The sequence below is a fragment of the Brugia malayi genome, assembly GCF_000002995.4.
Source record: "Brugia malayi strain FR3 genome assembly, contig: Bm_v4_ChrX_scaffold_001, whole genome shotgun sequence".
In the NCBI taxonomy this organism is placed as follows: Eukaryota; Metazoa; Nematoda; class Chromadorea; order Rhabditida; family Onchocercidae; genus Brugia; species Brugia malayi.
Window position 1 is genome coordinate 11376514 of NW_025062479.1, and position 14603 is coordinate 11391116.

Here is a 14603-nt window from a genome sequence, read left to right on the forward strand (position 1 = left end):
CTTATGTGTTCCTCATATTCAATCAAATAAATAAAAACAAAAAATAAATAAATAGATAAAAGAGTAGCAAAAGACAACCAAACATAATTTTCAAACAAGCTTTGTCAAAATGGCAGAAGAATTTACCATTGTTGCGTAACGACACCTCGCGGGAGTCAAAATGCTGAGACTTCTGTTTCAGTGAGTTCTTATGACAATTTTTCTTTTTACTTTACAACTGGGCATGTTTGTATTATTATTTCGTCACATTTTTCGTATAATCCATCATTGTCTTCTTTTTTTTCTTCCTTTTTTTGCTTGTTCGTTTATCAATTTGGTGAAGAAAAATAACTTTAGGAGGATATTGTTGGAATGAATAGTTTGATTTTATGCTTCATTGTTTTTTTTTTTTCTTTTCCATATCTATTATCAGTAATTATACTCATTATAATCTCTAATACTGGATATTTCTTTGAATTGAGAATGAATTTTTCAGAAATGATTCATTCATGCGTATTTGTATGATATGTAAAACGTTATTTTGTATAGTATGTAAAAATTCGTTCATGCGTATTTGTATAGTATGTAAAACGTTTTGATTTATTGATTTTGTTATAGGTCAGCTATTATGATCAATGAAGGTGATGGTAATAATTACCTGAGTAAGTATTCCCAAGATGCTGGTACTTGTAGAGGTGAAAATAGCACAACTGAGGTGGGTTTTTAAAATGAAATTTTCATTTTTATATTTGAAACGAGAAATCATCTGTAATCTGTGTTAGTAATTATATGCATTTTTCAAATTGTCTTGTCCGACATATAACTAAGTTTGAAGTAGGGTAATGAATTGCGTTGAATGTTTCAGATATGCTAATATTTCTGCCATTGTCATTTTTTTTTCTTTCTTTTTTTTGCATTTCCGTATACGGATTAAAAATTATGAGAAAGTTTTGGTTGTCTGAATTTGTAACCGTAAATTTTTTCTTTTTTTTGAAAAAAATGGTGTTAAATGAATCAAAGGAGGGGAGAGAATGGAGGGTAAAGATTAAGCGAGGGATGATGTGGCGATGGTTAGCTTTGGGAGTAGAAGTAAAACTCATAACATATATATAATAAAAATGAATATGGATAATGTTTTGACTCTCTATTGCAGTTTAAACACCTTCTTTCTCACTTTTCAGATAGTGTTTCTAAGCCAATTTCAGGGCTGCAATGTGGACAGGATCGTGTCAGATGCTAATAACGCAGAACAAGAGATTATCATGAGTCGGAAACCAATTCTAGAGCAAGATCGTTTCCTTCCCATTGGTATGCATATTCTTTTATGGTGATATGAGTATCTATAAATGGATATTAATATATTGCGTTTTGAGTATATTCTGACCACATACCATATAATTTCCTTATAGCAAATATATCCCGGTTGATGAAAAATGTGATCCCTCGTTCCGGAAAAGTTGCCAAGGATGCAAAAGAATGCGTGCAGGAATGTGTCTCCGAGTTTATTTCTTTTATTACATCCGAAGCCTGCGATCGTTGCCTTAATGCAAGTGTATTTTCCGTTTATTTTAAGAATAAATAAGTAAATGTTCTGCTTTATTTCAGAGAGGTTTTCTGTTCTGCTTTATTTCTTAAACCGTGATAGTGTATCATTCAAAATTGAGATAAATGGAGACTTGCAGATAATGTTATAATCCGAAAATTAAGGAGTTTCATTGGGTTGTCATCAGTTTATTTCATGTTGAAATTATGCTAGCTGTGGAATAGCATTTCTTTGTCTATTTCTTTGTTTCTGAAATTGAGATTTGCAGGAGAAAAGGAAAACGATAACAGGTGAAGACATTATTGGAGCTTTTGCTACTCTTGGTTTTGACAATTATGTGGAACCGCTGAACGCTTACGTGAGGAAGTACGTAAATTTTATCCTATTTTCACCATTCTTTCCAAGATGATATTGAATACAAAAGATGGTAAATGGTACGTTATTCTGTGTATATACTTCCAGTCATTCCAGATTTCGGGAAGCTTTTCGTACTGATCGTAGTAGCACTGAAACACTTCTTGTTGAACCTTCAGGATCTCTTGCTTCCTTTACGGTTGGTTTTCTTAAAAATTATTTTTCATTTCTCTTACAAACTAGTTATTTTCAGTCTTTTTCCTACTGTCAGAAAATCCTTAATTCTAGCAGAAAATAAGTGTTCGTGAATCGAATCAGTCCACTTCTTCTGGTGTTTTTACCATCCAGAATGAACCAGTACCATCCTCAAGTGCATGTGCTCCTCAAATTATTTTTGCAAGTATGAAGTATTTTATTTTTTCAAGGTACTTCTGACTTAGCCTCCTATTAATTGCGGTTTCAAGATGAGCAATTCCACCAAATATAGTTTTGAATAGACCAAATAGAATTTTCAAGAATATTGGAACTTTCTATAGTGAATACGATTTCAATTTTTATAGGCGAAGAAGATCCAGATGGTTCAATACGAGTGATGAGTACAGGCAACGTGCAGCATTTGCAACTTTTGATGGATCCCGCTACTGGCCAACACTATATTAATGTGCAAAATCCTAATGGCACTCAACAACTTCTACCTGTGCAGGTAAATCTGCATAATTATAAATGTGCTTTTTTAAAACTGATTTTTTATTCCTTTAAACCTGACAGATTTATCTGAATTTTTGTAGACAGCAATTCTGCAGGTAACGACAGTTGCTGATTCTTCTGCCACGCCACTAACCCTAGCTTGTCCGGAAGTGCAGAATCTAACAGATGGTAAAACGGCTGACAAAGAACTGCTTAATTTCTCGACAAAAACTGAATTTCCGCCGTTATCGAAATCTGAAAATATAGCTTCGACGTCGTACAAAGAGTTAAGTTGTTCTGTCAAGTGAATTTAGCACATCAGCACTGGATTTTCAAAGTGACATGTAAATTACCAACATCAATAGTTCATTCCGGTGGTTCACCGTCTTTTTGTAATGGCATTAATACGGATCAAACATAACTTTTATGGATTTCTAAAAAAGCACATTTTTTAAAGCATAAAACCAACCCCTTTGAGTCTCTCTGTGATTAGATTCATTATAATTCCACTTTGTATTCCTTTCAAGTTTTCAGTAAGATTTTTCCACCTTAACGCAGAAAGTGTTCTGTTTTAGGTGTCGCAGGTTACACGACATACTGGGGAACAATCTAGGAGTAGTATCACCTATGGACTGAAGCATAGTTCCTCTGGCCTTTCGACAGAAAACCAGCACAAACAGCAGGTGCCATATGTTGGTAATGTTGGATCGTTCGGACATCATCAAAGTAATAGTGGTACTGCTGATAGTAGTAATCGGGAGCCACCAAGGAAGCGGTCTCATGAGAGTGTTGATTATATTAGCTTTGAGTGAGTATGCATCATTTCATCGAACTTTAAGTATTTATTTTGTTTAGTGGATTTGGTCAAAGTTGAGAAACCGATCGACCACTTTATCTTATTATTTCTATATTTCTTTTCCTTTTCTCCTGTTCTTTTCTTACCCTCCATCTTAAGCCTTGCAACCATTCCTCTGCCTCTTGCCTCCACATTTCTTCCACTTCCTTCTGCTGAGCAACACTATCTTTTCTCTATTTTTTCTCCTCAAAAACAATTTCTTCCATCTTTGAATTTTTATTACCTTTTGTGTTACAGTTTTTTTTTTTTTTTGTCTTAATGTCTTCTTAAAGTCATTTGAAATCCTTCCAAATGCTTTCTTCAGCAGGAAGAGGAGCTGGCGTCATTCATTTCTGTCTTCATTTAAAAAATGCTTATAATTTAAATCTTTTGCTCTATATCTAATAGCAATTTTTGTTGGATACATGCTAAATGTTTATTTTTTCTCCTGGTACTTATGATGACGTGTATACGATGATATTATGATTCGTTTTCTCTTCGGCGATATTTTAAATTTAATTTATTTCACAGGTATGTGAAAGTTCGTCATGGATCGTATTTTCAAGAATACTAGAGAGAAGAATTAGAATAGGTTTAATTTCAAAAATGGGAACGAAGTTGTTGCGGCTTTTTACTCCGGCTCGGTGCTATTACCGTTTCATTTTTATGAACTTTTTATAATTGTTGAAAATGAAAATTACTTATTCACTCATTCGAGCTAGTTATCTGTCTTCAGGAATGCAGTTTACGGTGCTTAATGGAACATCCTTATTTGTTACACTTCATACTCATTTGTCTATTATTATGACTTCAACACCCCTCAATTATTGTCTTGTTGCATTAGTTTGAGGAGAATATTTTTTAATTTATGCAAAGTTATTCTTGAGTTTTTTTTTTTTTTTTTTTTTGCATAAATTAAACATTATTTGTTCTTTCTTTCATTGTTCGTGTCAAATTTCTGTCATCAGTCATAGTTTGCTTTTTCAGTGATTTCAGTTGTATTGTAACTTTTCAAATGAGAAGTTTATTTAATGCTTTTTTCCTTGTAAAACTATTTGATTTTGTCTTTGTTCTTACAGAAAAAAAGATGATTTGTATTACTGGAAGAGATCGAGGAGATCCAGAAGAAAAATCAGTAATAATTGGTGCTTTTCTTAGAAAACGAAATCCTTAGGACCTTTTCAGCTATGAGTGTTTTACCGGATTTTCTGATGAAATCGGCAACTAACCTCAGATATCATTACGTATCAATGCTTTGAAAGAAATTTCTTTAGAACCTACTTGTTGAGTTAACAGTGGTTTCAGAAGTATTATATTTGCTACAAGCTAATTATTTTTTAGGAGGTTTTTCGTCTTGGAAATTATGCAAATTTGTCAGTCACCTAATGTATATTTTGAATTTCATAATCCCTTTATTTTTGGTGAAATGACTATCATTTATTAGTTTGGTAGGAGATGAAGGTACATTTTTATTCCACAGTAATCCTTTAGAAATTATTTTGATTATCATCAAAATCTTTAGAAATTTTTGATGATCATCAAAACGTGATACCACTAAGGAACCAAATTAATTTAACAAAATGTTTCTGGAAATTTCATCCGGAAACACATTTTGCTATTCAGAGGGACATTTTTTCACAATCGTCGCTGCAATTTTTAAATACGAATGAATGCTTTTAAGTAATATGACAGAATATTAATAAACTTGAAAATGATGTCCATTTGTGTTGGATTATTCATATTTTTGGATAATTTCATGGATAAGTTTCAGATAGTTTCCTAAAAAAAGTCCATTTCTATTATGAATTTAGGATTACATTACAAAATTGAAGAAGTGATTTTTGCTTTTCTTATAATATATTACTATTAATTTTCTTATGCATTATTTTATTTTATGATTAAATCTTGTTGTTTCAAAAAAAAAAGAAAAATTTAGAAGAAAATGTTCAATTCCTTGAAAAGAAAAGAAAAGCAGATTGTTTGAAACAATTTCTAAAATTAAGTAAGAACTTTTTTTTTTCCTTTTATTTGTTGAATTTTATTTTTCTGATTGTAAATGACTTTTTAAGCATTTATTTGTTTCGAAATGAATTTGATATTATCATTTTCGAGTGTATATTATTTGCATCAATCAAATCATAACAAATGGTTTAAGTAAACTATAAAATGCAAAATATGTAGACGGTAGAAATAAAGTTACAAATTTTTTTGAAAATTACAAATTTTCTAATTTTTACACACCTACATAGGTATTCTCATCTTCATTCATCCGAACTAATTGCTCTCGATACCTGTAATTTTTTTTCCCTTCCCCATTTCTTTTCTTATTTTAAACTTTTTTTTGCTCATTTGTCATCTATTCATCATTTTAAACTTCCACCTCTGTTTCTGGTTTACCGTATATCGATAGTTTCCATTACGATAAATTTATCTTTTGTATTCATATAACGAAATTTTACAAAAATATGATATTAATCACTAATTAAAGATCAATTTAAAAAAAGAGAGAGAAAAAGGAAAAACGAAAGAGAAAAAAAGGCAGCTGTGAAAAATTTTTAAGTAATAGTAACAATACTTCATTTCGTAACATAAAATATCCAAAAACAAAAAAAAATTTTTTCTTTTAACAATAATATTTGTATAAAATAATTATTTATTAACCAATGTTACAAATATTTTTATAAAATAAATATATATTCACTTCGATATAAAATTTTTATCTGATGCAAATATTTGTGATATAAGAAATAATGGAAATATTTTTTTAATATGTACAGAAATATTGTAATCCTAGAGCACTTTTTATCTCGTCAAACAGAAAAAAACCATAATTTACATGTCAGCTTATTTAGATATTATTGCAAATTTCTTAAAATTACAGAGTAACAAAATTTTAATAAAATATATGCAATTTTTATTTCCAAATATGTGCATTCACTAGAGTTCTCTTTCTCTTTATCCATTTATCTTACTTTTTCTTTTACTTTCAAAGTTTTTATAATTTATTTGATGATAAATTCAATGATTTATTATATTAAAATGATTATCTAGAACATTTTAATCCATTTATTCCTTTTAATTTAAAAACATTTTTTTTTTAAAAAAACAAACTGTGTAACTACTTCGTTAAACTATTTGTTTTAATATATATATATATATATATTTTACAAATGTATATTAAAATGTTAACTTCATAAACATTTCTTGCTCTTTTTTTTGCAACTTGAGATAGGCAAGAAGAAGGGAAACAGCAGGTAAAAAGAAAAGAACAGAAGAAAATATTTCTCAATCACAAATAAAAAGAAAAGAAAAATGAAAAGAAAAGTGGAATAATTCTAATAAAAATTAAAAAGATCTTGAAATTTCGAAAATCTAATTTAATCAATATATAGCAAAAATTAAATTGCTAAATTACAAACTAAACTTATTTAATTAGACTAAATTCCTCTTTATTATAAATTATGAATCATTTAAATAATTCCCAAATTAATAATATCAACGAATTATTTTCCATATTTCCTCAAATTTGTACATTTTAATTTCACTTCCTCTTAATTCTTCGTTTCTATCTATAACCAGTACTACGATGAAATGCATATTAATCACAGACATAATCAAAATTACGACATTAACGAAGATAAAATTATAACCGCGGCATATATTAATGATAATTTTTTAAATCACTAATTTTGCTTTATTAATTCTAAATTAAATTTGCTAATTTCATGATATTTACTTATAACATAATTGAATGCAAAATTACATTTTGCAGAGCAACTTATAGTTCTAATAAATGAAAATAAGCAACATCATGACATATTTTACCTCTAAAATTTGCAAATATAAAAAATATATGTAATTCCAAAATTTTAAATGACAAAAAAGAAGGAAAAAATATAAACCTACAGCGTTTTCCACTGCCTTTCTTTCTCAATTTTTTTTTTTTTTGAAAAAGAAGCAACTCAACGAATTGTAAAAATGCAATAAGATTGAATGTTCAAAAGATGAAGATTATGTAGCATTACATTGCACACTATTTTCACATTGGGTTTTAAGCTAATCAGCAACAAACAGCCAATTTTTCCACACTTACAATGATAACGACAATGATAATAGTGATAATGATGATAATAATAATAACAACAATGATCAACGACAAATTTTTTACATCTCATTTCTAAGTGTCTGCATGTTTATATGTGAATATCTGTGTGTTGTACGTGTATGTATGTATGTATGTTTAGAAGAGTTTCTCAAACTTTTAGTATTTACAGCTATGCATCTTCATCTTCGTTACACTTCTTTTTTTTATTACACTAAACGGCTTAAACTTACACCATTTAACCCGTTACATTTTCCATAAATGAATCACTTTTTTTTCTTTTCTTTTTTTAGCAAAATTTTTTTAACTTATTCATTAGCTCCTTCTTCTTTTTCTTTTTTTCCGTCTATCTCACCCTTTTCATTTTATTTATTTATTTTTTTTTTAAAGAAAGAAAAAGAAAAACTTAAATTATCTCTAACCAAATTTTGTCGTTATTCTAAAAGTCTTTTTCTTATTAAATTTTTATGTCAAATTTAAGAATATTTTATTAGCTATTTATTTTATTTTTATTTTTTGAGTTACAAACCAATACAACATTATCCAAAAAAAGAAAGGACGAAAAAAAAATGAAAACTTTTTTTTATTTTATACTACTCCAGAGATTTCTTTTGAGATAAATTATGTTATTTCATTGAAATCACAATCTATATTTGAAAATGTTTAATATCGGTCGATTTTTCATTTTTTTTCTGTTGAAGTTTTTCAGAATAAAAGAAAAAAAAAATAATTTGTACTGTCTAGAAGGATAGAAAAGAAAGTACGAAATTATTTCATCTCTTCATATTAATAAATAATAATAAATGGTTTTGGTTTAGATTTGATTACTCATTTTTCATTTCAGATATTTTATTCATTTTTTTCTACTCCTCTTTCTCTTTCATTTTCATTTAAACCCAAAAGGTCATTTTAAAAATGTTATATTTTTTAGAAAATAATACCAAACTATAAACTATATTAAATGTTATTTGCAGGATTGCTAAAAAAGGAATGAATGAGTATCACAAAATGATTGATGGAAAAGAACAAGTGGAAACTGAAATTATTTAAATTATCAAAATGTATTTGTAATAAATTATGGAAAATTTACAATCAAAGCGAATATATTTTGATGCCGAAGATCGACCACCGCCATCATATTGGCATGGTGAAACACAAATTCACCCATCAGATGATGATAATTTTAAAATATCACATGAAAATGAAAATTTCTTTCCATTATCTTCATCAAAAGAAATTAAAACTAAAATAGATCCTAAAGGTGAATTCATTACTTTTTCTTTTTATGGTTTTTCATTCAAATTTCAATTCATTTATGTGCACACCTCTTTTTCTCTTTTTTTTGTATAGAAATCTAAAATTTTTTTAAATTTCCATTGAATCATGTGAAATAAGCGTTGAGAAGTAAAAAAAAATGTGGCGAAGTGTTAAAATTGAAAATTTGTTAAATTATTAGTAAGACCACAATTTTGTTTAATAGCAATATCGCTGTAATTTTCGCTTTTCGATTATTGAAATTGAAAAGGTAGAAATTTTTTTTTTTGTTGAGATAAGAAATTCGAATTAGAATTTCCCAAGTCAGGAATTAAAAAAATGAATTTCTTTCATATGCTACACTTACGTCTAAAATCGTTTTTTTTTTTTTTTTTTTTGTTGTTGAAATCCTGATTTGAAAAATATCATTCCTAATATTAACGAATTCAAATAAGCATTTACTTCATTCACTTACTTTAGTAGATTGGAAAACAAATTGGTGCTACTAACTTTTTGAATTGATTTTAAAAAAGAAGAAAAAAACTTCAAATGCTAATTTTTTCCTCATTTTTTGATGGACCTTTTTTTGTTAAAAAAAATAAAAAAACTTGCCTTTGTTTCTTTTTTTTTAGTGGAAGAATATTTTTAAAATTTAGAAAAGAAATTATAACAATGCCTTTCTCTATCATTAGTCTTCAATTTACTTAAAATTTTAAATTGACACTTGATATTTTATTCTTTTAGAATGGTTAAAAGCACCAGAATTTGTTCCCCGATCAAAGCAAATTTTGGATCAATCGTTTCATCCTGATGAAATGATATTTGCAAATAATTTACCAATTAATAATTCGATCAATGGGATTATTTTGCGTAATCATATTTTACGACAACAACCTCAAGCTCATGTTTTAGCTGCAACTGCAGCTAGAATGCCATTTTCACCCGTTCGTACTATTCTTGATCTACCACAACCGATAATATCTGCACAAAGTAAGTGCTAAATTAATTAATCATATTATGGTTAGAATTTAATAAATTGACAATTATAATTAAATTTAAAATAATTATAAATTAATCATGTTTTGGAAATATCTTATTAATGCTCAAATAATCAATACGGCACTTTTCTACACATGATATTTTTTAAATGATTAATTATCAAAATAGAAAGAATATTTTAAATAGTTTTAAAATACATTTGCTATTATCATTATTCAAACTTTTCACAGATATGGTACCATTTGCAATAGATCAATCCACACCACCATATTGCATGCCAACCGTGACTGCTACACCGCCACAACAACCACAACCATTACCAACATCGTTACCATCTGGTGCAGCAATGATACGTTTTCCGATACCGTCATTTAATCAAACTGCTTTAGCTTTACGTGATGCGCTTAGCATGGTGTCACCTGGCTATTCAGCTAATATTACTCACATAAATTGCAAGTGATTTGATAGATTACAATTTATTTTCACATAATTTTACATTTTTATTATTATACAAATTTAAATGATACGGTCATTTTGATTAAGAAATAATAATAATCAAACAGAGATAAATCATTAAGGAAAAGAGTAATGACAATTATGCATATTTTTTATTCTTTTTTATAATTAATTAAAAATTTCATGTAAAGTTTATAGATTGGAATAAAAAGTTACGATATCAATAATTTGCAATTACCATTTTTTTCCATTTCTCATTCTTTTACCAGTATTTATCAAATTTAATTATCTGTTGAATAATCTTTCCTTCCATTTCATTTGCTCCTTCTCTCTTTTTTTTTCTCCTTTTATCCCTCTCTCTCTCTCTTTCTCTTCCTCGCTTTAGTAAAATGAAATTAAATCAATGTGTTAAAAATACAAGATGTTGGAACTGATCATAATTTCTGATTTTTCGAAGAAAGAAAAAAAATTCTCTCTCTAATAAATTCAATCTTGTTGTATTTAAATCTCAATCAAAATTTATCGGGAATAATTAGAAGCATAGGACAGAAACTGTAAGCTGTCACCAACTGCCAATCCCACTATCCATTATTATTATTTGGTATTTTAAATCTACTATGAAAGTTTTCAAAAAATTTCAGCTGAAATCGGTCTTCCAATTCCGGCCGTTATTCTAAAGAAGAAGCGCAGAAAAAGGCATCGTCGTTTAAAAGCTAATTTGTCTAGTGCTACTGAAGTAATTTTCATCAGCCTTGTAAAAAAAAAGAAAATTTGAAATACTAAGATAATCGATTTCATATATTTCGACCAGTTTAATACTTGTCAATTCACATTAAATTGATTGTTTGCTATAATTTATTTGTCGTAATTTCAGTTTTCTTTTTTTTTTTTTTTTTTTCATAAATTAATTTGATCTTTCATTAATAAAATGTTTAAGAGATTTTAGTTCATTGTAGCAATAAATACTAAGGCTCATAAGAAGTTAGGAGCCATATGAAATTGTTTTAGCTAAACCTCATAAAAAAATTTTTATAGAATCTCAAAATTTTCAATTTAAATTTTTGTAAAATTACAGCGAGTAAACGGTGATAGTTTCTGCAATGGTTTAGAGGCATTCGGCGATGAATCAACCCAAACACAACTTCAAGCGATATCTTCTGAACCAAATTTAAACAAAGTTATTTTTATTTTTCTTCCAGTTTCATCAGTATCTAGTTTTCAATCTAGTTTTCAAATTAAAATCTACTTAATATCGTACTTAATGAGGAATATTTCGAATTATTTAGCATGGATAATAAAGAAGTAACACCTTAGACACATATTTGTATTTTTTTGTGAATCATTTTGAAAAGACTAAGCTTTAAATTACTCTAATCTATTCATTTATTCACAAGACTTTTGACTATTTAAAAAGATTAGCAATTACTTTAACCATAAATGATATTCAAAGATTACTTCAACATTTTTAATAATTTGATTTATTCTACATCAAAATGAATGAATTGGGTTAAATTTTTTTTTAATTCAAATTAATTGCTGCATAAAATTGTTTAAAATAAGCAATTAATAATTAAAATTAATTAGTTGAATTAATTGATTAAAATTAATTGAATAATTAAAATTAATCCAATATTTAAACTTCAAATAAACATATTTAACACAATTCAAATGTTTTAAGAGATTTTATGCAATAAAAAATGAAATTTATTATCAGAACAATAATTATGAGACATATTGTAGAATTCATTATCAGAGCAACCATCAACCGAAGATGCATCAAATAGCGAAACGCATCCACTTGGTGGCTCATGTCCAGATTTATCAAATTCACAACTTTTGCTATGGGATAATTATCTTGTAATTATCAGTATTACTTCATTAAATAATCAGTGATAATACGTTTAACTAATCGATTGAGTAATTAGTTGATAGTAACAAAATCAGTTGATAATATATTTAACAGCAAAAATTTCAACATAATTCTGTAAACATTCAATAATATCATTAATATTATCATCAATAAATGGACAAAAAAAAATTTTTATTTCTATAATTGTAGTTTGATACTATCATGAATGAAACAAACGATATAATCAACGAAGAAAATGCAAATGCATTAACAGTTGATCCAATGCAACAATCTGGTTTGCATCATTTCCAAATGTTGATTAAATTTCTCCCAAATTTTTTGTAATTAACTTTGAAATTTAAATCTGAAAAAAATTTTAAATTTAAGACTCAACAATCGGTTTATAGATTTCTTCGTTTTTAATTTTTTCAATAATTGATATAGATGTTCTATCTAAAATTAAAACTATAACTTTCGGTTATTTTATTAATATATCAGAATAATGATAATGATAGTAATTTAATTATCATAATTATGTTACTTATTTATTCCAGAATATGAGATAGCATCACGTCCAGTTCTTGCAGCAATGGATTCTGCATTGCATGCAGATGGTATTTATTCTAAAAGTGTTCGGCAATTAGATCGCTTCTTACAAGGTTAAGCATATTTATTTATTATAGCATTTTCCTAACAAATATTGAATGATTATTTGCTCGTATTCAAGTTTAAAAATTCAGAGGACTTTAATTCATGATTTTATTAGTAAAATTCCATTTAGTATTTGAAAAATTGCTTTTTATGAATAAGCTGAATATTTTTTTTTACAAATTTTATTTAAATTTCTCAAAGTATTGCTAATTTAAAAATGATTTTTGAAATATTTTTTATCATCTAAACCTAGAATTAATTGAAAAAGAAAGGAAAGGAAAATGATAATTCTAATTTTTTTTCTTTTTTTTTTTCTATATGTATCACATTTTTCATATTAGTATCTCTTTCAAATATCTTGATTAAAATTTAAAGGTGATGGTAGTAATATCGATGATTCATTATCTGAAGATGGTCTTGTTGAGCGTTTACGTGATAGATTTGAGAATCAATTTCTCGATTCACCTGCATCAACAACTAGAAGTTTAAAGGCTGAATTTGAGGAGCTTTCATTTCGACCAACAATTTCGGTAAAAATTAGTTTCGTTAAAATACAATTATTTTTTATTTCAAAATTTAATCTCATATTATTGACAAATAAATTTGAGTGATTTTAAAATGAAAGAAAAAAAAAACCAAATTATTTGATTAATCGCTTATCAAACAGAAATTACAAATAACTCTAATAATAATAATAAATATTATATTTTAGAAATATGGTTATCCACAAGCAGATTTTTCTTCTCTTCAAATAGCAACATTCAATCCACAGTATAATACAACAACATCAACAATTTTAAAATCTAAAGAAGTAATATTTATCTAATTTTATAAAAGAAAAGGAAAAATAATAACAAAAAAAAAAAACTAATTATTGACATGCATTTTTCACACACGTTTCCAACAATTTTTTTTTTTATTGATGAAAAAAAAGTTGAAAAATTGTCAAAATGATTAGTATTCATTTATAGATTGATCGTCATATTGAAGATTACTTTGAAGGAGGACATATACGTTTAAATGCATTTATTGGTAGTGATGTAAGTTCTATTTTCATTTAATCAAATTATTTAAAAGAAAAAAAAAATCATAAAAAGAATATTTTGGAAATATTCGCTTATAAGAAATTTTTTGACGATAAATTAATAAGTGAAATATTTTTATTTATAAATTAAAATTAATTCTATAAACTAACACCAATCATTTTCTTTTTTTTAAAGGAAATTTTCAGGATTTAGCTTTGTCCGATTCTGAGCTACCACAACTATCACGTTTCCAGCAATTGCAGTGGACAATACAACAAAATACGAAATATTATACTAATTTGGCAACACCAAAAAATATGTGCTGCAGTATCATGTAAAATACTAACAGTATTGTTTAAATCAATAAAAAGATAAGAAATTATTGATCCATCAATTTAAATAATTAACAATTTCACTCGGCCAACATTTGCTAATTTTTCGTAATACATTAATGCACGAGATTATAGCTTTGTTTCTCCTTTTTCTTTTCTTTTCTTTTCTTTTTTGAAATCATTAAACTTTCCAAAAGTGTTGTAATTTGTTTGCAAAATTGAAAATACTAAAATATGAAAAACCTATGATTACTTGTTATATATGCTTGAAAAGATCATTTTACACTTATAATTTTAAATAATGAATTACAATTTTTATGATACTGCAACAAATATAATTAGCAAATGATTCCCTTAATTACTAACTTATCTATATCTCAAAAAAGTTTGAAAAAGTGATGATAATATGATAAAAGTTAGGAATGGTGAGAACTTTTTTTATCCGTAAAATTTTCGAGAAGTCAAGAGATGATTTTATTACCTTTTTACCTTTAATTGATAATTTCATTTCTAAGGAATCTAAAGAATCTGTGGATT

General features: G+C 27.0%; 2 protein-coding genes across 3 annotated transcripts; both read left to right on the forward strand.

The window, feature by feature from the left end:
• Positions 1-607: 607 nt before the first annotated feature.
• Positions 608-3199, forward strand: Bma-nfyb-1 (the record flags this gene model as incomplete). Of its 2 annotated transcripts, none has more annotated exons than XM_043074491.1 (9): positions 608-694; positions 1185-1287; positions 1389-1525; positions 1791-1888; positions 1994-2075; positions 2165-2276; positions 2437-2579; positions 2665-2849; positions 3139-3199. In XM_043074491.1, 9 exons carry the CDS (start codon positions 608-610, stop codon positions 3197-3199), a joined length of 1008 nt encoding a protein of 335 aa, XP_042930425.1. The 2 variants fall into 2 exon arrangements, with proteins under 2 accessions (XP_042930425.1, XP_042930426.1); XM_043074492.1 differs by having other exon boundaries at positions 2680-2849.
• Positions 3200-8577: 5378 nt separating this feature from the next.
• On the forward strand, positions 8578-14072 carry Bm10483 (Uncharacterized protein; the record flags this gene model as incomplete). The annotated part of the gene is made up of 12 exons (XM_043074493.1): positions 8578-8761; positions 9499-9744; positions 9984-10205; positions 10851-10945; positions 11285-11386; positions 11950-12066; positions 12269-12353; positions 12613-12717; positions 13085-13239; positions 13422-13520; positions 13681-13749; positions 13941-14072. The coding sequence occupies 12 exons, from the start codon at positions 8578-8580 to the stop codon at positions 14070-14072; spliced, it is 1611 nt and encodes a 536-aa protein (XP_042930427.1).
• Between the last annotated feature and the right edge of the window lie 531 nt (positions 14073-14603).